General features: G+C 53.0%; 1 protein-coding gene across 6 annotated transcripts in view; it reads right to left on the reverse strand.

The window, feature by feature from the left end:
• PAPLN (papilin, proteoglycan like sulfated glycoprotein) overlaps positions 1-11,640 on the reverse strand; it is a 35,780-nt gene extending 24,140 nt beyond the window's left edge. The window contains exons 1-8 of one of the 6 annotated variants that reach the window (XR_009184941.2): positions 11,204-11,639; positions 8,844-9,134; positions 5,213-5,337; positions 3,883-3,943; positions 3,494-3,596; positions 1,507-1,637; positions 568-691; positions 12-92 (exon numbers count right to left, since the gene is read on the reverse strand). Coding sequence is in view for 5 of the 6 variants with exons in the window: in XM_012523936.4 (XP_012379390.2) it covers positions 12-92; positions 568-691; positions 1,507-1,637; positions 3,494-3,596; positions 3,883-3,943; positions 5,213-5,337; positions 8,844-8,897 (679 nt within the window). In the remaining variant the exon portion in view is untranslated. Of the gene's footprint in view, positions 1-11; positions 93-567; positions 692-1,506; positions 1,638-3,493; positions 3,597-3,882; positions 3,944-5,212; positions 5,338-8,843; positions 9,135-11,203 lie in introns of all 6 variants that reach the window. The other 5 variants (XM_012523936.4, XM_023587845.3, XM_071213802.1 and 2 more) reach the window with 5 other exon arrangements.
• Positions 11,641-22,220: the final 10,580 nt, after the last annotated feature.

Raw genomic sequence — 22,220 nt, forward strand, 5'->3', positions numbered from 1 at the left:
GCGCCTCTCACCCAGGAAATTCCTGCTGGCGGCCACCTCCTCGATGAGCACGCTGGTGGCCCCCGCGGGAAGGGTGAGGATCTGGTTGTAGCCTGAGGGAGGCGGGAGGTGGATTTTTGGGGGGGGATCCGCCCCCCTCGGGCTAACCAAGCAGAGAAAGGAGCTGCCCGAGGGTGCTGAGGGCAGGGCAGCACAGAACGCGGGCAGGGGAGGGGCAGGTGGAGACAGGCAGGGGCAGGGCTGCTTGGGGAGCGTGTCCTGGGGAGACCAGAGGGGCAGGCAGGCTGGGACCACAGGCGCAGGGGTGACGTGGCCCCCGGGGGTGGCGGCGGGAGGCTGGGCGGGCAGGTGAGCAGGGCCTCTGCGGAGGCGTGGCCTCCAGCCCCAGCACAGGGAGGCTTTTAGGGACACGGGGATCAGACAGACCCTGGGCCGGGGAGGGGGACTCCGCCTCGAGCCCCGGCCAGAGTGGGAGACGAGGAAGGGATGGGAGGGCAAAGACCCTCGACAGAATTGTCCGCGGACCTCCAGGAGGCCCTGGCTGCTGGCCCCTCTGTGGCCCCCCACCTCTGCTCAGGTCGTTGGCATTAAAGGTGCCCATGACAGGGTAGCAGGACGTGCCATTGCCCCCACACTGCAGGCACTTGTCTTCCCGCTTGGTCGAGTCTAGCTCGAGGTCACAGCCGACAATCTGCCAGGCAAAGAGGAGGAAGAGTTGGGAGAGACTGGGGGATGATGGACGCCCTGGGATTCGAACCCCAGCCCCCACACTGTGCGGGCAGGTCCTGGAAGATCAGTAGTTATTCATTAGCAGACTGAGGATGGGCTGCGTCCAACGTGCACCTGGCTGGAGCTTGGCAATCCACTTGTTTTGCCTGCTCAGCGCCATCTCCCCTTCCTTGCCAACACCACTTTGTTTTCCCTCTGGGGGCTACCTCTTCCTCACATACTTGGGATGGAGCTCCCCAAACAACGGCTTTGGGAAAATCAGTGAGTTACTCACCCTTGCTTGAAGGGTGAGTCCCAAGCCAAGCCCAAGCAGAGGCAACCTCCCCAGAAGGAGGCGGCATTGCCAGGCTGGTTTAGAATTCTGGAGCTGCTGGTGACCATCTTCCTCTCTCACAGGGAGACCCTGCCAGAGCCTGATCTGACCCAGAGGAGAGCAAAACCAAGGGGCAAGGACAGATCTACCTAGCAGTGTCGTTCAAATACCCTGAGCCCGCCAGCCAGCCCATACGTGTTCCGCTTCTGTCAGTTTTAGTTGGATTTCTGTGACATGCCACCCAAAGGCTGCTCTTATTTGGGGGCTGGAACTCTCAAGGGCAAAGAAAAGAGAGTCACGGGGCACCTGTGATACGACGCACCCAGGAGCCAGGCTTGGGGTCCTGGCAGCTTGAGAAGGCAGCGAGCTCATGACGGCCGCTTGGCTCTGCAGGGGCCGGGGCAGGGGGACACCCGCCACAGCCACAAGCTGCTCAGTGGGAAGAGGCAAAAGACACAACTCACCCGGCAGCTACCGTCCACACAGACGTCCTGTCTGCCAGGTTCACAGGGCGTCCCATCTACGACGGCCTCCCTGTGCTTGTAGTAGAAGTTCTCCCCGCTCGGGATGCAGTTCAGTTCACACTTGTTTGGAGCTGGGGAGGGTGAGGGGAAAGCTGAGAGCCTGAGGGCCCACGGCGACCTTCCCCAGGGCCCAAGGCCTATCCCAGCAACAGCTAAGCACAGACAAGGGCCAGAAGTCCACGAATGGGTCCGTGAGAAAGCCCTTGCAGTCGCCCCGCCACGCAGCTCAGGCTCCCTCTCCAATCCAGGGAGAAGGGCTGCTCTCCACCAGACTGCTGTGTCTCTGGGGATCAAGTTGAAGACAACATCCCAGAATAAGGGAGCAGCTACAGGTCTATCTCAGCATTCTTTATAATAGCCCATGTGTTAACAACAGGCTACTCTGCTAGTAAATGATCAATTAATGGAATATTATGCATGTTGATTATGTCACTAAACTGATTTTGAAGACTGTGCAGCTACAGGGTAAGATGCTTGTAATATAGAATGCAAAAAATATTTAATAATTACAAATATAGAGAGTCGGACTTGGCCCAGTGGTTAGGGGGTCCGTCTACCACATGGGAGGTCCGTGGTTCAAACCCTGGGCCTCCCTGACCCGTGTGGAGCTGGCCCATGCGCAGTGCTGATGCGTGCGAGGAGTGCCCTGCCGTGCAGGGGTGTCCCCCATGTAGGGGAGCCCCACGCGCAAGGAGTGCGCCCGTGAGGAGAGCCGCCCAGTGCGAAAGAAAGTGCAGCCTGCCCAGGAATGGCGCTGCACCCACGGAGAGCTGACACAACAAGATGACGTAAGGAAGAGAAACACAGATTCCCATGCCGCTGACAACAGAAGTGGACAAAAACAAGCAGCAAATGGACACAGAAAACAGACAACTCGGGGGGGAGAGGGGAGAGAAATAAATAAATCTTTTTTTAAAAAATTACAAATATATAAACGTGCCTATCTAGAGAAAATAACATGAAAAGGGCTAGACTAAAATGCAAGCAGTGACCCTTGAAAAAGGTGGGATTAGGGGTCATTTTTTTTCTTGTTACTGCTTAAATTTTTATTTTTATCTAATATTACTTAGAGTTTAAATAGTCCAAAAGTGCTAATACGATTATAATCACCTCCACAAAACAGCATCCTTCTACTATTCTTTTTAGCCTTTTCTCTGTGTTCCAAATTTCCCGTAATACTTAAATTATTTTCACCCTACGTCTACCTCAGCATCCAGAAGGAGCAATGAATGTCAGAGTGGGCCAGCCCCCCCTGCCAAGCACCCACAAGGGTAAGTTTTCATTGATTTGGAATCCAGAGGGCCATGGAGTTTCTAGAAGTCATTTGCAGCAAGCAATGAAAACTGATACTCAGAAGATTTACTCTAAGATACCTTCCGGCTCATCTGGTACATTTGATTGCATGTGTTGGTGGTTGGGTTGTTTTGTATTTTGGTTCTTGTTTTTTTCCTTGACCTGTATTTCTCTAAAAATTAATGCCATAAACCCTCCTCAAAGTCACCCAGGGCATCTCCCCTGGCCCCAGGGACCCGGAGAAGGCTGGATCTCGCTATAACGAGCCCCTTGTAGCGCCCCCTGCAGTTTGCCCGAACTCCAGCACCAACCCGAGCACCGCCTCCCACGTCCTCCCGGGCCGCCCCTGTGCCACGTGAGAAGTGCCTCAGCTATCAAGCTTCAACCTGGCATGTACCCGGTCACAGCTTAGTTTGAAAAAAAAAAAGTGTGCATGTGTGTATAGAAAAGGATGGAAAGTCCTCAAAACATCCACCGTCGTTCCGTAGTCACGGGGTTTTTAAGAATCCACTTGACAACGGTTCTATAATATGGTAATAGGAATTTTGAAGTTGAAAGACAATGTCTAAAAGAGATCCCAATAAGATGGGGACCAGGACGGCAGAAGGGGCGCCCCGGAGCCCCTGGCGCTCACCCGCGTAGTAGGGCAGCCACCGGTACCGCCGCCCCTGGAACTCGGCGCCGTCGAACTGCGCGCACTGCTCGGCGCGGAAGTCCCGCGCGCCCTCGGGGCAGCTCTGCGGGGGGAAGCGGGTCGCAGTCGGCCCTCCCCGCCCGTCCATGCCCCGGGAGGCGGGGTACGACCCCCAGGACCCCCGTGCCCTCCCCTCCAGCGCCTTTGGGGCGCTCGAGGGCACGCTGGGGGGGGGGGGTAGCCTGTCACGGGGGGTGCCGGGCGGGGCAGGGCGTCCCGAGCAGCCCCGGCCTGGACCGGCGGCAGGGCGCTGGGACTGACTGCAGGCGCCCCAGCGGGGTGTGTGAAGGGAACCCCGCTCCTCCCCACCCGGGTCCCGCAAGCTTTACCTCCGTGTGGCACGTGCGGTGGCTCCGCGCGGGGCCCACGCAGCCGGGGCCTCCATCTCTCCTGCGGGAGGAGAGCAGCGAGAGGACCAGCCCTTCCACCTTCGGTGCCCTTGGCCTCCCGCCACCACCCCACGACCCGACGTGCCCCTGCCCAGCCCACCCCTCAGCTCCGGCCTCTCCTGCAGGGAGTCCCTGACCAGTTTCTGTGGGGCTCCCCAGAGCGCAGGCAGCAGGCTGAGGCGTGGGTGGGCACACACTCGGGTCCCCTTTAGAAACTCAGCCACCCCGCAGTTTGTCTAACTCTGGCCACACCACCTCTCAAAGCAGATTTCCAGAGCAGACCTCACTTCTGCCCTCGAGGATGAAATGAGATGTTATACACCCACCTGGTAAGGTTATTGGAAAATTACAGTGTAAATGAGTATAAGGAACTTGGAGTAATAATAATTCATACTTCTTTTTTCTCACACAGGGTTCTCAGGATCAAAGAGGTAAATCCACTGACAGGGAAAGCATTATTACCCCTTTTTCTGTATCCCACCCTCCTTGAAGATAAATCACTGAAATGGGGGAACACACAGGCTTGACAGAGCGGGGGTAAAGAAACTGCCCTAGTTAGGAAGTGAATCTTTTCTGTTCAAGATTATTCCTTCAGGGAAGCAGACTTGGCCCAGTGGTTAGGGCGTCCGTCTACCACATGGGAGGTCCGTGGTTCAAACCCCGGGCCTCCTTGACCCGTGTGGAGCTGGCCCATGCGCAGTGCTGATGCGCGCAAGGAGTGCCGTGCCATGAAGGGGTGTCCCCCGCATAGGGGAGCCCCACACGCAAGGAGTGCGCCCGTGAGGAGAGCCGCCCAGCGCCAAAGAAAGTGCAGCCTGCCCAGGAATGGCCCGCACACTCGGAGATGATGCAACAAAAAGAAACACAGATTCCCGTGCTGCTGATAACAACAGAAGCAGACAAAGAAGAACACACAGCAAGTAGACACAGAGAACAGACAACTGGGGCGGGGGAAGAAATAAAAAAAAAAAGATTATTCCTTCATCCAACAAAAGTTTACTGCTTCTGGCACTGATGTAGTGCCCCAGCTAGGGGCTAGAGACCCAGGAAAGAAAGAAAAAGACAGGGCTCCAGCTCCTCCAAAAGACAAGGTCAACCTATTAAATCAGAATGTAACTAATACACAGGAAATTATTTTATTTCAAATACTCCGTTAATGCTGAACCAGTCTATAGCCTCGGTGGTTCTGCCCTTGTGGCCAGGAAGCAGGGGTCTGCCTCATCCGTACCCGTCCCCTTTGAACACACTGGCCCACGCTGCCCTCACCTACCTCTGCGAGGAGCAGTGGCGCTCCTGAAAGCTGATGCCCCCTCCACAGGTCCGACTGCAGGGGCCCCATGGGCCCCAGGGGCCCCAGATGTCGCCCTGTTCCCTCTGGCGTCTCACCTTTGGGACCTGGAGGAGAAGACACATCCAGAAGCCCAAGTCAGTTCCCAGCTCCACCCAAACCCTGGCCAGGGCTGGGGAGAGAGGCCGTCACAGACCCGGAGCTTGAGCCTGGAGCCCCCTGGACGGTTCCTACAAGGGCCCCGCCTAAAATCACTGCCCTGCCCTTCCAAGGAGCCGGAGTTCTCCTTTACAGTGCCAACCCTCCAAGACTCAGTGCTACCACCAAGCACCCCAAAATATATTCATTTACAAAATCAGCCAGCTTTCACCCGAAGGAGCTGAAAGCCAGGCATGTTCTGAAAAGGGTGAGGCAGCTGGGAAAAGTCTGGAGTCGCACAGGCCCCCCAGGGGGAGGGAACCCTGCAGCCAGGGGCAGGGCAAGGCCACAGGCATTTGGGGGTCAACGCTGATATAGGCAGGGGGTCCTAAAGGAAAAGAAGGGAAGCAACATAGGACAGGGGCACAGCAGACGATGAGGAGGCTTCCCGCTCAGTCCCTCTGCTTACAGGCTGTGTGACTTGGGGCAAATCACCCAGTCTTACTCAGCTCCCTCGCTAGCCACTGCCAGGAGCATCTCCTGAGCACCTGCTATTTGCCAGGAACAGCAGGGAAAAAGCCAGGCTGGGGTAGAGAACCTCTCTCCTGGTGATGATCAATTCTAGCTGGTGAAGACTATGGTTTAAGAACCAAGATGTCTGAAGTCCAAGATGAACAGAAGCCACAGGTCACCAGAGCGAGCCCTTTAAAGTGGAGATAGCAACGGGCAGGGGCAGGTGGGCGGGGCTCCTTCTGCACGGGACTCACCCCTGGCAGCACCACGCTTCCCCAGAGTCCAGAGAGCAAAAGCCACGCCAGCTGTGCGGCACCTGCTTCCCTGCGTGACGTCACTTCTAGAAGTTTCTGTAGCTGATGTATTTAAGCTAGGAAGGTGATTTAGTCGTGTGTGTGTGTGTGTGTGTGTGCGTGTGTCTGGCAGGGGGTGCGATGTTTTCCTGCCAATCCATGGCAGAGACTCCCAGGGGTTCCCCAATATCCATTCTCTTCTCTCCCATTGTGAGAGAACCTTTGACTTTTAGGTACCTGTCTGTCCTAAATTAAAAACAACAACAAAAAACTTTTCCCAGACATCCTGCCGCTAAGGCGTGCACCTCACTAAGGTCAGGTCAACCAAGTGCAAATAAAAGCACTGGGTGGCAGCCTTCACTAACCTTCCCTAAGAGAGAGCTTGCATTGCTCTTTGCCCCTTTGTCTTTTTTCCCTTAAGTTCCTCCTTGCTGGCTGAAAAGCAGCTATGATGGCTGGAGCTGGAGCGGCAGTCTAGACCAGGAGGTAACTTGGGAATAGAGGCTTCAAATAGTGAAGCAAAGACAGACGTAGCCTAGAGCCTGGACGGCTCTGTCTCTCTCAGAGGAAAAAAAAACCACCTCAGACAGGAGCGGCACAGGCACAGTAATGCCTCCATAATTAACCTAAGAGCTGCACAACTGCGAAGCCTAATGAGCTGGAGTCCAGCCTCACCCTGGGCCTGCCCCCACCTGCCTGGGGCTGCTCTCAGCACCCCACCCATTCCTACCCAACTCCCACCTGCAGCAACTCAGGAGTCCCCTTTCCTGCTCGAGCTGTTCCCAGTGTGCATGGACGTGTGTGCAAGCACATGTGTGTGTGTGGGGGGGGGCTGATACATGCAGGTGGGAATGGAGGGACGGGGGCTCACAGCCATTGCCTCAGGAAGTGTCCCCCTCACCAGGCTCTGGGTCAGCCAGGGAGCATGGAGGTGCTGCTCCATGCCTGTCAATCATCTGCTCATTCTGCTCAAGCTGACCCCGTCCACACAGGGCGATCCCAAGAAGGTGCTCTGCGCCCTGGTAGTGGCTTCTGCCCCCAGCCAGACTGGAGATGGGGAGGCAGCTGAGCTGGCCACCCCCTGCCCCCTATCCAGGGCTCATAAACTGAGGGTAGGAGGTGGGAGATGGTTAATTCAGTTTTCAAGGGAGAAAGGATCCAAGTGTACCCGGCGTGCTTTGGAAACTGCGTTTCACCTCATCTGCACATCAGCCCTGTGGCGCGGTCCTCATAACCCCGAAATTAAAGGAGTCTGAGGCTGGGTGATTTGTGTGTGCTCACACAGCCGGCAGGGGTGGACGGCTCTGGGGTTTCACCGGTGGTCTGGACTGTTGCCGTGGCCCCTGCACCTGGGCGGCCGGCTCCAGGAGAGGCATGCTCCGGAGGACCAGAGAAGAGGAGCATCCAGGGAGGGCGGGCCGGGGGCGGCAGAGGGGCGTGGGAGCTGGCAGGTGGTGGAGGGACCTGGGAAGGACTGCAACTGTGGTGGTGCTGGGATGTGGGGCCCTGGGGGCAGTGCCCCCCTCCCTCTGCCACTCATGTCCTCCCTGCCCACCCCACCCGGCCCACTGCCCTGGTCAGAGCGTCCCTCCTCACTGTCCACTGCTCGCTCCCACAGAGGCAACAGTGTGCTGTCCTCCCCAAGACAACAAACCGTTTTGGTCCTTTCTTGGGAGTCCTCCCTCTCTCAGGGGGTGGGCAGGGCTGTGGCCTCCCTGAGGGGAGCCCCCTAGGACAGCCTGGGCTGGTGCCTCTGCACCCTCCTTCTGCTAAGGCCAGGCACCAGCTGGGCAGCACCCAGCTCTGCAGACCGAGCCCTCCGCTAAAGGTGGGCCCTGCAGTCTAGAAGACGCCCTCTCCGTTTTCAGGACCCCAGCACGTTCTTAGGGAGCCCTGTCCTTTGGCCCCCATTAATAAAACAGCTCCTCGGGCAGTCAGTTGACTTCTCTAGATTTGCACCAATACTGTAGCCAGTCGTTTACATTTAAATTAATTAAAGCCAAACAGAATTATAAACTGAGTTCCTCAGTGGCACTAGGCACATTTCAAGTGCTCAAGAGCTGCGTGAGCCTGGTGGCTATCTGACTGGACAGCGCAGTACAGAACATTTGCTTCATCTCAGAAAGTTCTAGCTGTAGGGTAACCACAAGGCGGGAGGGGGCTCACTGGCACCCCAAACCTCTAGCCGGAGCTCAGCGAGGAACAGCCCGGTTCTGCCCCTGCAGGCACAAAGTGAGAAGGGCCACCTGGCCCAGCACTTCGGCTCCTCCCACAACGCCCCCCACGCATGCCAAATCCCCCCACCCCCAACGCTCTCCCAGCTCCACCAGCAGAGGCACCTTCCACCTTGGAAGTCCATGGGGCTGGAGGGGTGGGATGGGGTGGCGGGGAGGGGGTTCTCCAGCGTTAGCCCGGACTCCGTGGACTCCCCCACTTTCTGACAGAGAGGGTGGTGGGAGGTGGCCGTTCCTGCAAACTTTCCTTGAAGGAGGGGCTTCAGGTTCCCACCCTTTCCGGAAGGAGTTCAGGGGCGGGCGGCAGGCTCCGGCCCGAGGTGGAGCGCCCCCTGCCCAGTCCTGGCCCCGGGCGTTCTCCCGGGGGGCTTCTCGCCCGCGCAGACCCCGCCCCCCCCGCAGGGTCCCCCCGGGGCAGGGTAGACCCGCACTCACCGAGGCCCCGGGCGCCGGGGCCAGCAGCAGGAGCACGAGCAGGAGCAGCCGCATCTCCGCCTGCGGGGGTGGCGGGTTAGAGCGCGCGAGGCAGCCGAGGGGGCGCGGGTGTGTGCGTGCCTGTCACTCCCGCCCGGTCGCCCTCAGGTGGCCAGGAGACCCGCAGACTGACGAGTGGGAGCGCCGCGGGGCACCCTCGAGAACACAGCGTGTGCGCCTGCGCCCGCGCCTGAGGTGCGACCCGCGCGGGAAGGAGAAAAGACCCATCTACAAGTGGCGGTTCAGGAACAGCTTGTTTCAGGGTTTCAGAAAAAAGGAAAAAGAGGACAATTAAAAATACTTCTATGTTGTTGGAAAAAAAACAGGGAGATCAGAATCAAAGTAATCAGACTGTATTTTTAATTCAGCAAGAGATTCCTTTTTAAAAAGTCATCGGTATTTTTAAAAACTCTAACATTATATAGATTCTTTCAGTCTCTGAAGACACTTTTAAAAAATGTTAATTGTATCCTATTTTAAACCCAAGCCAGGATTTTTCTACACAAGGCAAGCTCCACAGACAGGTTCCTTAACCAGTGCATATGCAGTGCATGCCTACAGTGTGTGCAGGGTGTGAGTATGCCCTGTGTGGAGTGTGCGCATCAGCAGCGTGTGCACGTGTTCAGGACGTGTGCATGCACGTGTAGAGTGTGTGTGCAGTGTGGTGTACGCCTGTTCCGTACATGTGCAGTATGTGTGCGTGTGTGCACATGCTGCTGTACTGGAGAATGACATAAGCAACGTGTGCTACTAGGTGCAAAACATTAGATAAACAAGTACTGGCTTGTATGTTTAAATTTTAAAATCTCTAAGTCTACCAATGTTCTAATTTTTAAAAGATGTTAAATGACTTGCTTACAAGGATAAAACAGAATATACAGGACAAGTTCAGCAAAATTTACCCTGGCACTTTTAACGATGTACATTCTCCTTATTTTGGCACAAACAGTGACTTATTTTTAGTCATTGTTTTCACATAGTCAGATCAGAGATTCCCAGCGTTAGCAGGGACGGGCTCGGGAGGCGGTTTGCTGCCTCTCCCCTCACAGGGCCCTGCCTCCACGGCAGCTCGGCGGGCAGCAGCCGTGCAGGAAGGGGAGCAGGCATCCCTGGAGGAGCCCGTTCTCCGCCAGGGTCAAGGATGAAGGTCAGTGATGGTGATGCCTGGTCGGGGGAGACAGGCTGTAAGGGCGGGGCTGAGCCTAAGGGGGAACCTGAAGAAAGGGTGGGAGGAATGAAGAATTCCACTGACAATGGCTCCTACTATGGCCACCACCGCTACACCATCACTGGGCCGCCATCCCACATCTGCAATTCCAAGGTCCCCCAAACCTGAAGACTTAAGTGTTAAAAAAACAACAACAACAACTCCTTCGGTGAATGGCAAAACAAAACAAAACAACAAACCACCAATCCTGACCCAATCCGGGGCGAGAACGGGCCTGGGTCTTAGGCCCCGGGAGACTCCGCGGCCTGGGCCGCCTCGACCTCCCGCTGCTGTCCCAGGGCGGGCGCCAGGTGCGCCCCGCGCGCTTTGGGGGCTCTTTAAACCTCGTGTGACCCTGATAAACCCGAGGCCTTCCAGGAACGCGTCTGTTGTGCTTAACGAGGCCCAAGGGCGGCCGGTGCGGAAGCTGCGATTCGGGTCAGCGGGCCGACCCGGGCGGGGCGAGGTTCGGAAGGGGCCCCGGGGGGGTCGAGGGTGAGTTAAGCTGGGCGCCCGAGGGTGGGCGAGCGCTGGGTACGGCGCCTCCCACACGCGGTGCCCTTCCCCGCGCACCCCCCCGCGCTTGCCCTGCGTCCCGCGCCCCCACTCCCGGAACGTGCCCCACGGAGTCCCCTCCACGCCAGGGGACTCGCCCCGCGCCTGACCCCCTTGCGCTCCCCAGTCCGGGGAATGAGCCACACACACACCCCGGTCCAAGGCGGCCAGGTGCCCCTTCCGACGGGAGGCACAGGGCGCCAGGCAGGTGCAGCCAGCTGCGGGGGCCCGGGACCAGCGCACGCCGGGCCCACGGCCCCAGCGCTCCCTTCAGGGAAGGGACACGTCGCTCTCCGGGGTCCCTGTGGTTGCGACGTCCGACACAGGGACGCTGAGGAGGCACGCGTCGTCGGCCCCGTGCCGCGCAGGTTTGCGGTGGGTCCGCCCAGTACCAGCCCCCGTGCGCCCACCGCGGCGGAGTGAGCCGGAGGCGGGGTCTCCTGCGGGGGCCCCCACTTCCTCCAAAATCGCTCTCCCCGCGAGCCAGGCAGGGCGCATTTCCGCAGAAGCCTCTCGGCGCGCAGCTCCCGCCGCCTAACGCGGCCCTCCGCCTTCCTACCTGCCTCCGGGGACCCGGTGGCCGCCCTGGTCCAAGCTCGGGAGGTCGGCCCGGCAGAGGCAAACGCCGGTGGAGGTTGGACTTTTCCGCTGGCTCGCTTCCGCCCCGCCTCGTCTCCCCCCACCCTGCCCTGCTGACACCCACCCCCAGCGACGCTGAGGACAGTGCCCCCGCGGAGAGGCCCCGCGGCGCCCCGCGCCTCCACCCCGCTGGGCTGGTGCCCGGGCTTGGCTTGGCCTCCACGCCGCCGGCACCTGGTCTTTCCTCCCTTGGGCAGGCGCCAGTCACTTCTCCAAGCCCATTCGTCTTTGCCCAAACCTTCCAGATCTGTGCCCTGCTCTCACACGACACACCTCCATGTCCTGTTCCTTCTTTGCCCCCCACCCCTGAACTCTACACTTTAGCCACAACTGACTTTTGCAGAGACAGTGCTATTTTCCACCTCCCAGCCAGGTTTTCCACTGCCTAGAATGCACCCCCACCCTCCATCTGGCAAACTCCTGCTCGTCCGTCAAGACCTTGGTCACGTGGCCTGCTCTGTGATGCCTTCAAAGCCTGACCTCAGCCCAGGGCTAGCTGATGCCCCCCGCTCTCTCCGTTCTCTTGTGCGTCCTATGCTGGTGTCTTTCTCAGCAGAGAGGTCACCTTTAAAGAAAATTCCCCATCACTAGTGCCCAGTGCACTAGTAGACGTCAGAGTAGGGGCTTAATAAATGTTATGAATTTAATTTCCTTCTCTGATTACCCTTTAACTCAACCAAAGTACTTCTTGCCTACCATCACTTTTTTGGAACTGGCATTTAACAACCCTAGGAAAATGGCCCTGTGCCTGGGACACAGGGGAGGCAGGAAGGTCCCCAAGGCAGGTCCCTTTCCCCCATCCTCTTTGCCACCAGCCCCTTCCCTGACCTGGGATGAATCATTTCTCCCTGACCTCAGTTCTGGCAGAGAAAAGTCTTCCGTACTGAGCGCACCCTCTCCTCAGACCCCTGTTCCCACAGCTCATCTCCCTGGGCCACCACTGATGCTCAGAAGAAATGCTTATTTAAAACATAAACAGTTTAAATCAGGCCCATTTCCTACTCAGTAATGAAGACAAGAGGAGCAGCAGCTGTGTAGCATGCGCCCTGGGGAGCTGTGTGAATTCTTAGGCAAAGATAAAGCTTGGCAGAGAAAGGGGAGCGGAATTACCCAGAGCCTTGCTAGAGGAGGACAATAGTTGCTTCCATTCAAAATGCCCCACTCTCAGCAATACCCCCCCCCCAAATCAGGAGTCTTTGGCCCTTGGTCAAAGGTCCCCTGTTTTGTGGGAGGAAGTGGCTCTCCTGCTGTGGCGTGGGGGGTGGGCGGCAGAGACCTAAGGAGATCACCTTCCCGTTCTGTTCCTGGTTTTCCTTACGATCCCTTCCTCTTCTTAGACTTCCAGACCCGTGACTTCTTACCCCTAACCCAGCTGCAAAGAAGGCCGGAAAGTTAGGGAGGCAGAACCTGCACGGGATGACTGAATTGGGCAAGAACCCCGGAGGGAGGGACGGGCTGATCACAGAGCCCAGCAGGCGTTTGTAGGCAAACAGTGGTTTAGAGAGGATTCCAGGATTCTGCCCTGGCCCTGTGTCTCCCACTGGCTGCCTCAGGGACCCCCTTCCATCTGGGGGCAGCCCGGGCGGGCAGAAAGAGCCAGCCCTTGGGGGCAGACAGACCGGGGTTGGAAACCTGCTGGGCCTCTCACTGTGGGTGAACTTGGACAAGTCATGTCTCCTCCATAAGCCTCCGCTTGCTCCCTCGAGCCCCACGCACAGGGTGGTAGAGTAGGGAAGTAACTGTTCCCTCCTAGGGGACAGTTCCTACTAGGGTTTGAGTAAAAATTAGTTCCTCCTTTATTGGGACAATTGAAAACAATGGGATAGGAACCCAGTACCCCCCCTGCTGTGGTTTTTAATTGTTGCCACTATGAGTATATCCAAACATTGCCATGCACCCTGGACATATGTTCTGTACAGCTCCCTGTCAGCCATATATCCCCTGTCAATGGTATCCCATACCAGTATTCCTCCATTGCCTTTGTTGAACCACTCTCTGATCCAGAACTCCCTGAAATTTGAAGCCCAATATAATGTCAGGGTCCCTTACTAGGAAATGGCATATAGCAATGGGTTTAAAGGTTAGATAAAGAATATGTGTTGACTTGGAAAAAATTCTACATCCTATCTTCCCCCCCCCCCCCTAATTATTGAGCTTCTCTTCACAGGAGCCCTAGACCACAGCAATGCATATATATAGTATACAGCACTCCCATACATCCACCACAAAACCTTTCCCTTCCACAGCGATACTCTTACACCCTATTCACATCATATTTACTTAACGTAATGTACAGAGTCTGAGACAATAGCTTTCAAACAAGGTGACATCTGTGCTTACATTGTGGTGCATACTTTAGGATACACAGTTTTTTACATTCTTAGTTATCCTATGTTTTACATTATGGTTTACATTATCAGTCTGTCATCTCCTATATGTTATGCTGTAATATTACATGTTTTATATCCATCCTTGTGTACTCTCACGAAACTCCTCTCTTACCCCCATTTACCTTGGTTACACACATTTAACATCCATTTTCCCTTCCACCTTGGTGCCCACAGTGACAGCCAACCTCCGTTTCCCGAGGAGCCCCTTCCAGATATAGATGGAATAGTGTTCAGGGTCTAACTTGCTCAACTGCCCCAATTCCCTGGGAGCCCCCTTTCTTTCGAGGGATACAGTTCCCTCTATTTGATGGCATTAGTCCTCCCCAGGATGTGGGTCCACCCCCACTCTCACTACTTGGGTTTCTACCCCATGGTGTCACCCACTCTGGCAGAATGAGCATTTAGACATTCCCCAGGAGCCCGTCCTGCATCAGACCCTCCCCTCCGAGCATTCTAAACAGGTAACCCTCTTTATTATATTTTGATATGATTTTCTCGGCATTTTACTCTCCACCAACACCTGACCCTCTCCTGTGTTCGTATGCTACCCCTCCCTCCCCCCACTTTTGGGTAATGTTACCCATCCTCCCATCCCCAGCCTCCCTCAAACCCGCAAAGCCCCAACCAAAGGCAACCCCTGCCCCCCTTTTATCTCTTCTTTGTGTTCATACTTACCACCATCTCGTCTTAAATTCCACCCCTGCAGACATCGGCTCACATCCTTCCTCCACCCTCCGATTTCCTGTAAGCCTATCGTTCAGTCTCTTGCTATCTAGGGCAGCTTGGTTATTTCAAATCATTGAGGTCATGTAGTATTTGTCCTTTAATGTCTGGGTTGCTTCACTCAACATAAGGTTCTCAAGATTCATCCATGTTATCACATGTGTTTGTAGTGTGTTTGTTCTTACAGCCGAGTAGTATTCCATCGTGTGTATATACCACATTTTATTGATCCACTCATCTGTTGATGGGCATTTGGGTTGATTCCAACTTTTGGCAATAGTGAACAATGCTGCTATGAACATTGGTGTACATATATCGGTTTGCGTCCTTGTTTTCAGTTCTGCTGGGTATATACCCAGCAGTGGTATTGCTGGATCATATGGCAAATCTATGGCTAGTTTTTTGAGAAATCGCCATACTGTCCTCCAGAATGGTTGGATCCTTCTGCATTCCCACCAGCAGTGGATGAGTGTTCCCCTTCCTTCACATCCTCTCCAGCATTTGTATTCTTCTGTTTTTTTCATAGCTGCCAATCTTATGGGTGTAAGATGGTATCTCATTGTGGTTTTGATTTGCATTTCCTTGATAGCTAGAGATTTGGAACATTTTTTCATGTGCTTTTTTGCCATTTGTATTTCTTCTTTGGAGAAGTGTCTGTTTAAGTCTTTTTCCCATTTTTTAAATGGGTTGTTTATCTTTTTATTTTCAAGATATAGGAGTTCTTTATATATGCAAGTTATAAGTTTCTTATCAGATATATGGTTGCCAAATATTTTCTCCCACTGTGTGGGCTCCCTTTTTACTTTCTTGACAAACTCCTTTGAGGTGCAAAAGGCTTTAATTTTGAGGAAGTCCCATTTATCTATTAGTTCTTTTGCTGCTCGTGCTTTTGGTGGATATTCATAAATCCATTTCCTATTACAAGGTCCTGTAGATGTTTCCCTACACTGCTTTCTAAGGTTTTTATGGTCTTGGCTCTTATGTTTAGGTCTTTGATCCATCTTGAGTTGATCTTTGTATAAGGTGTGAGATGGTAATCCTCTTTCATTCTTCTACATATGGCTATCCAGTTCTCCAGACACCATTTGTTGAATAGGCCACTCTCTCCCAGTTGAGAGGGTTTGGTGGCTTTATCGAATATTATGTGGCTGTATATGTGAGGTTCTATATCAGAGCTTTCAATTCGATTCCATTGGTCTATGTGTCTCTCCTTATGCCAATACCATGCTGTTTTCACCACCGTAGCTTTGTAGTATGTTTTGAAGTCAGGTAGTGTGATTCCTCCAATTTCGTTTATCTTTCTCAGTATGTCTTTGGCTATTCGGGGTCTCTTTCCTTTCCAAATAAATTTCATAGTTAGTTTTTCTAGTTCCTTAAAGAAGGCTGCGTTGATTTTTATTGGGATTGCATTGAATGTGTAGATCAGTTTTGGTAGGATAGACATCTTAATAATGTTCAGTCTTCCTATCCATGAACAAGGAATAGTCTTCCATTTATTTAGGTCTTCTTTGATTTCCTTGAACAATCTTGTATAGTTCTCAGTGTATAAGTTCTTTACCTCTTTAGTTAAATTTATTCCTAAGTATTTGATTTTTTTATTTACTATTGTGAATGGTATTTGTTATAACATGACTTTAAAATGCTGTTTGACCTAATGTGAGGGGGAAATGGAAAGGAGAAATGAGTTTATATGGCTACGAGTCTCTAAAAAAGAGTCTGGAGGCTGTCAGAAGGATTGCCCTTATGCACAACTGAGCAGAGTCTGAGAGACAGATAAAGCAGATACAACCCCCAGATATCGGTTCCTTCAAGGGCTAAAGAGACCCATGGGAGTTATGGTCATGGCCGATGGGGTTAACTACCAGGTCAGATGGCCCCTCTTTGGAACTGGTGTTTATGTGTGATGAATCTGGACTCAGATGGGATCTCTCTTCATAAGACTTTCATGCTAATGTGCTGGAGGTGCAGTTAGTGTCGGGGTTTAAGATATATTTAGGGGATTTGAATCTCTGGACTGACAATGTGATAGCCAGGTCCTGAGCCTCAACAGACTCCAGCACCTACAATCTGACTTATTGGGCTCGCCACACTCAGCTAAGATGGAGTTGAAGAAGGACAACCACCACACCATGGAGCCTAGAGTGATTACAACTGAAAGTGGGAGGAGTGCATCCAGCATCCATGTGGAATCTGAGCCTCCTCTTGACATAGAGGTGCAATGGACACAACCAATCCAATGTCCACATAGAAAAGGTGGCATTGGATTGATAAAAGTGGACATGATGGCTGATGGGTATGGGGAAAGGCAGGAAGAGATGAGAGGTGGAGGCGTCTTTGGGACATGGAGCTGCTCTGGATGGTGCTTCAGGGGCAATCACCCGACATTGTAAATCCTCACAGGGCCCACTGGATGGAATGGGGGAGAGTATGGGCCATGATGTGGACCATTGACCATGAGGTGCAGAGGTGCCCAAAGATGTACTTGCCAAATGCAATGGATATGTCATGATGATGGGAAGGAGTGTTGCTGGGGGGGGGGGAGAGGCGGGGTGGGGGTGGTAGGGTTCAAAGGGACCTCATATATATATATATTTAATGTAATATTATTACAAAATCAATAAAAAAAAAAGGAGACTGGTTTAGATGGTTTACATTATTCTTTTATTTAAATAAATAATTCTTCAAATACCGAAAAAAAAAAAAAAAAGAAAGAAAACAATGGGATATAGACTGTAAGCTTTATATCCATGTTAAATTTCTTGAACTTGATCATTGTACGTAAGGTGGTCACATAAGTGAATAATCCTGTACTTAGGATATATTATACATGCAAGTGTTGTGTGTTCAAGGAACATCATGCAACCTACTCTTGTTTGGACAGATAGCTGGATAGAATGACACAACCAAAGTGGCAGAATGGTAAAAGTTCGTAAATCTGGGTGGGTAGGGGATATATTGGAGTTCTCTAAATACCTTCTGTATTATTTTTGTAACGCTCCTGTAAGTTTGAAATTATATCAAAATAAAAAGTTAAAAAAAGTTAGTTGTCTCTTCCCCATGCTCCCTCCTGTATCCTGAATACCCTACCTTTTCAATCCCTGCAGATTCCAGGTCCAGGGACAAGGTCAAGAAATCTGTGGCCAGATCTCTCTGTGTGGTCGAGCTGGGGCAGAAGGCTGCAGGGAGGAGGGAGGATGCAAATCACCCCAAGCCTCAGGTCCACCTGCTCCAGGTGCCTTTCCTACAGCTGCCTCTATGCCCCAGGAGGCCCCGATTTGCCCTCGCACTTTCCATCTACTACAGTGGGCTATCTCTTTCCTCCCCTGAATTGTGAACTTTTCCAAGGCAGAGTTTGTCCTTTTCATCATTGTACCTGTACCAGCAAAGGTTTGTGGCAGCGCTGAGGGTGTGCCTCTAGACAGCCTGTGCTGGGAAGCTGGTTGCTTGCCGGCCTCCAGCTCTACAAGGCATCGTGAAGTCTCTCCTGCTCCTTCCCCTTGATCTTCACAGGCATTTCCCCCATTAAGTTCCTTGCACATCTAATTCCCTATCTTGGCATCTGCTTCTTTGAGAGGATCTGAACTGACCCATCGCAGAAAAGGACTTAGTCAACTTAAACAGAGAAGTTGCTTAGAGGCAGGACACTGGGAGCTCATGGAAACGACAGGCAGGCTGAAGAATCAGACGTGGAAATGGCTGGAACCCCTGCCAAGGTCATAGATCATGGCCCAGGAACAGCTCTGCTTACGACCTAGCCCACTGGACACTGGACTCCTGCCATCACTTTTAGGCAACATTGACCTTTGCCACATGCCACTTTCAGAAAAAACCCTAAATTGTCCTTGCCCACTCAAACCCCAGCAGAATCATGCCTTCACCCTGACTGCCAGGACCTGAGAATACAAGAATTGGCAGGCCCCCCCAAATAGAAAGGGCTTCAGGCGCTGGGCCACCCCCAGAAAACAAATGCCCGCTATTCCCTGCAGCCCTTAGTACACAGGGGTCCTTCCACTCTTGTTGAACACAACTTAGAAGATGCTGCTTCTCTTCTTCCTTTTGTGGTGGAATTTGTTTTTTCATTTATTCACTCCGTGAATATTTGAGTGCCTTCTTGGTGCCAGAAGCTGGATATAGATCTCTCCCCAATCTGCTCTCTAGCAGGAGACTTAGGAGGTTGGGAGGGGGAGAGGGAGCCCTGCTTTCTAGCATTGACCAATTTCCTGAGTGTAATACACTCCCATGTGGCTGTTTTCAAGCTATCAAGGTGATGTCACTGAATACACTGTTGGGAAGAGACGAGCCATCAGCTCTCCCAAGCCTCTGAGAGCCCGCTCCAGCCTACCACGTCAGCCCTGCCCTTGGGAAGTTTGTTCCATAGGGATTACATTTTAGTATTATGTTTGAATTTAGGACAAAACATTTCTTAAAATCTAAATAGTCAAATATAAAAGTCACAGAACCTATACTACAGTCCACTGAGTCCAAGAGCAAAAAAAAAAAAAGGATGCTTCACATTTGAGGATTTCTACATTTACTTCTCTAACTTCTCCAGACCCTCCAAAATATAGCCACTTGCCTTAATAGAGTCATTCAAAGGGTGGGAGGCTGAGGGGGAGGAGAGAGTTAATGGTGTCAGTCTGTTCCCTCGACTTGATACTGTACTTCTAGATCCCGCACAGTCCTCCTTGCTCCCTCTCGTTCTTGCGTCCAAGCCTGCTCTTTGAAACAGCAAGACCCCTGAGCGTGAAACCCAATGCTCAGCGTAGATATTACACAGGATGACTCGCTCTTCTTTGGCTTTCCTCCTTTTGAACTACTATGACATCTCTGTGTTCGTACTCAAAGTTCAAACATAAGTTACACAGTGACTTCCTCTGGCTCCCAGAGGGCTCAAAGTATCAGGAGAACCACTTTTCTCCTTTGGCCCAACACAATCCTAAACACAACGGCAAACACAGGCTCTGGAACTGAGTGTTCAACCACAGGTGGACATCCAGGAAACCAGTCAGAGGCTACTTCTTAGTGGCGATGGTGGCGAAGGTCACACAACATTGTCAATGTACTTAACATCATAGAATTGTATACTTAAAAGTGGTTAAAATGATTTTTATGTTTTGCACATTTTCCCATAATAAAAAAATATACATGGGGTGGGCATGGGGGTGGAGAACTGCGCTATCCTTTATTCCTCCTGCATTCAGTGTGGTGACACTGACCCAGGACAAACCCATACATTTCCCAAGTTGTCACAAACGTGCCCTGGGGGAGGGAGGAATCCTGTTTGGACTCAGTCCTGACCACCTGTTTATACATAATGGGTCTCTTACATGGACGATTGCCTTCAGGCTCCACACTCTGCAGGGAAGCCTTGGAAACAAGGACCAAACCTGGTTAATGTTTGCTCTTACTTCAAAAACAATTCCCACACGCATGCTCTGTTTACATCATTCTGCATGGAAATCCCCTCCTGTGGTCCCCTAATTCACCCATCACTTCATTTATTTGCCAACATTTGTTAAGCAACTCCCAGAGACCCAGCCAGGCGCCCAGGGGGCCCTGGGGTGGGCAGGTGATTGACTCACTCCCCAGCTCCCTCTTACTGGCCTCCTGCCCCCACCCTGGGCAACGGGAAACCCACCCGAGGAGTGGGCGGCTGGGTGGCAGCAGGGAGGCATATCCCCAAGGCTTGTGTGTCCCTCCTTAGCACCCCTCATCTGGCTCAGAGGCATCAGGGTGAACAAAACGTTTTCCCCTGCCAGCTTCCCTGTCGGGAGAGCTGGAGTCTAGACAGAAAAGCACACTTGCTCTGAGAATGGCAAAGGAGTGTGTGGGGAGAAGACAGCAAATGTCACAGCCCAGGGAGGGAGAAATCGTGGGAAAAGCTGGTCCTTGGCTCTTCCTCAGCCCGTGCAGAGTCCTGGGACAACACCATGTGGCAGGGGGGGACTTGGAGTGGGAGAAGACGTGCCAGCGACAAGCAGAAGGGAGAGGCAAGGGAGGGGCTGCGGGAAACATCTGGGTTGGCAGAGTTCCCAGAGGGCGAGGCGGGGCCCACGCTTGTCTCCAGCCCCAGGGGCAGCCAGACCTCCGAGGGCGCGGCCAGGAGGCTGGAGCTCTGCCAGGAGTAGAGACAGGGGCGCTTTCCAAGCCCCTCCTCCCCCGGCAGTGGGCTGGCAAAGGAGCCCCGGGCCGCCTGCTGGCTGAGGTCAGCGCCGCGCCCTGGCCTGGTCTCCACCGCACTCCAAGTGCACTCCAAGTCCACGTGCGACTGGCAACCGGCCTCTGCTGGTTTGCAGCTATTCTGTGGTAGGTGAAATCACCTGCCTCCCCTCACAAGAGTGCTTACCAAACGCATTTGGCTTAGGAACAAAAATCATCTCATGCAACAATTAGCAAATGCAATTAGCAAACATTAAATTAGCAAATGTAAACTGAAATTTACATACTCAGTTGTGACTTGTCTTACAATCACTCGTGAACTTACCTCCAGCCCAAGAGGAAAAGGCTGGGCCAGGGCAGGAAGAGGACCCGGGTCCCTGCCTCTCCTAGGGCGGGCAGCTTCCGGCAGCTGGGAGCCCATCAGGCTCGAAAGGGGCACACAGGGCAGGGGCCGTATCCGACATGGCCAGGGTCAACGGGCTCTGCCATCAACAGCACGTCAACCCTGGGCAGCGCCTGGCCTCACTGCAGATCCGACCAGCACTGCTGGAATGAACTTCTGAACCCCATGAAGTAACCTGAGTCAGGGGAGCCGCAGTCATCAAACGTGAAGTCGGGGCCCAGCTCTCCTAGAGAGCACACAGGGCAAAGAAATCCAAGTGAAGCCTGACGCCTCCACCGCCCCGCCCCCCTCAGCATCCTCAGATGCAGGCAGCCATGGGGGGTCTTGAAAAGCCCCTCACTTTCAGCTGGGAGGTCTCAGTCCTCAAACCTGAGGAAGTTTTCAAACAAACTGACGACCTTCTGGCTGGGTTATTATTGAGAAGATCCCTGAAATGGGAGGGGAAGGGGTCAGGGAAAACTGGGTTAGGAAAATTCAAAACAAAGCTTCCCAAGCAGACTTCCATGAAGGAGCAGGCAGAAGTCCAGTTTCACCATTTCAGAAAGCCTGAAGAAATCATTCACATCTCTCTGGCCTACAATTAAAATCCCAGTCATCTCACTAACCATTACGTTTAAGGCTATTTTTATGGCATATATAGGTAAATCTAACTAGTCAACAGAAAAGCCAATCAGGGATTACCCAATAAATCGCAGGTTCTTAGAGGGACAAAACTTCTGAAAACCTGGGTGTAGGGTAAGTCTCCAAAGTCTCTCCTCAGTTTCTTCAAGTATTTGAGAGCCTGTTTTGTGTCCACCCCTGGGATAGGGGATCCTCTACTCCTTAAGGGGCCCGTTTAAAGTCAGGTATTTAAATGTAGTATCAATATTAGCATTTAAGTGTATCTAGCCCCGGTGTTCTTTACACTTTTAAATCACCTTTGTACATATGTCTTTGAGTTTAGTGGTTCTTGATAAGGTCTGCCACCCAAGAAAACTAATCACAATTAGAATTTTACCTGCAGTTCCACCTTGAGGTATGCATGAGAAGTTGATGTTGGGACACATATAGACTATATCAAATACTACATAATTAAAATGATTCCAGAAACATACCAACATGCCCCGAGGGAGCAAGGTTCTGTCAACCCTTCTTCCAAGAAGTTGGCTTCCTGAGGCCCTTCCCATAGCTCGCCTTCAGGAGGGCTGGGGACACCAGGCGTGGAAGGGTCAGGCCAGGTAAATGAGTCAACCCTTGTCAAGCACAAGAGACTCCAGCGGTTG

This window comes from Dasypus novemcinctus, chromosome 3 (assembly GCF_030445035.2).
Source record: "Dasypus novemcinctus isolate mDasNov1 chromosome 3, mDasNov1.1.hap2, whole genome shotgun sequence".
NCBI classification, from domain to species: Eukaryota; Metazoa; Chordata; class Mammalia; order Cingulata; family Dasypodidae; genus Dasypus; species Dasypus novemcinctus.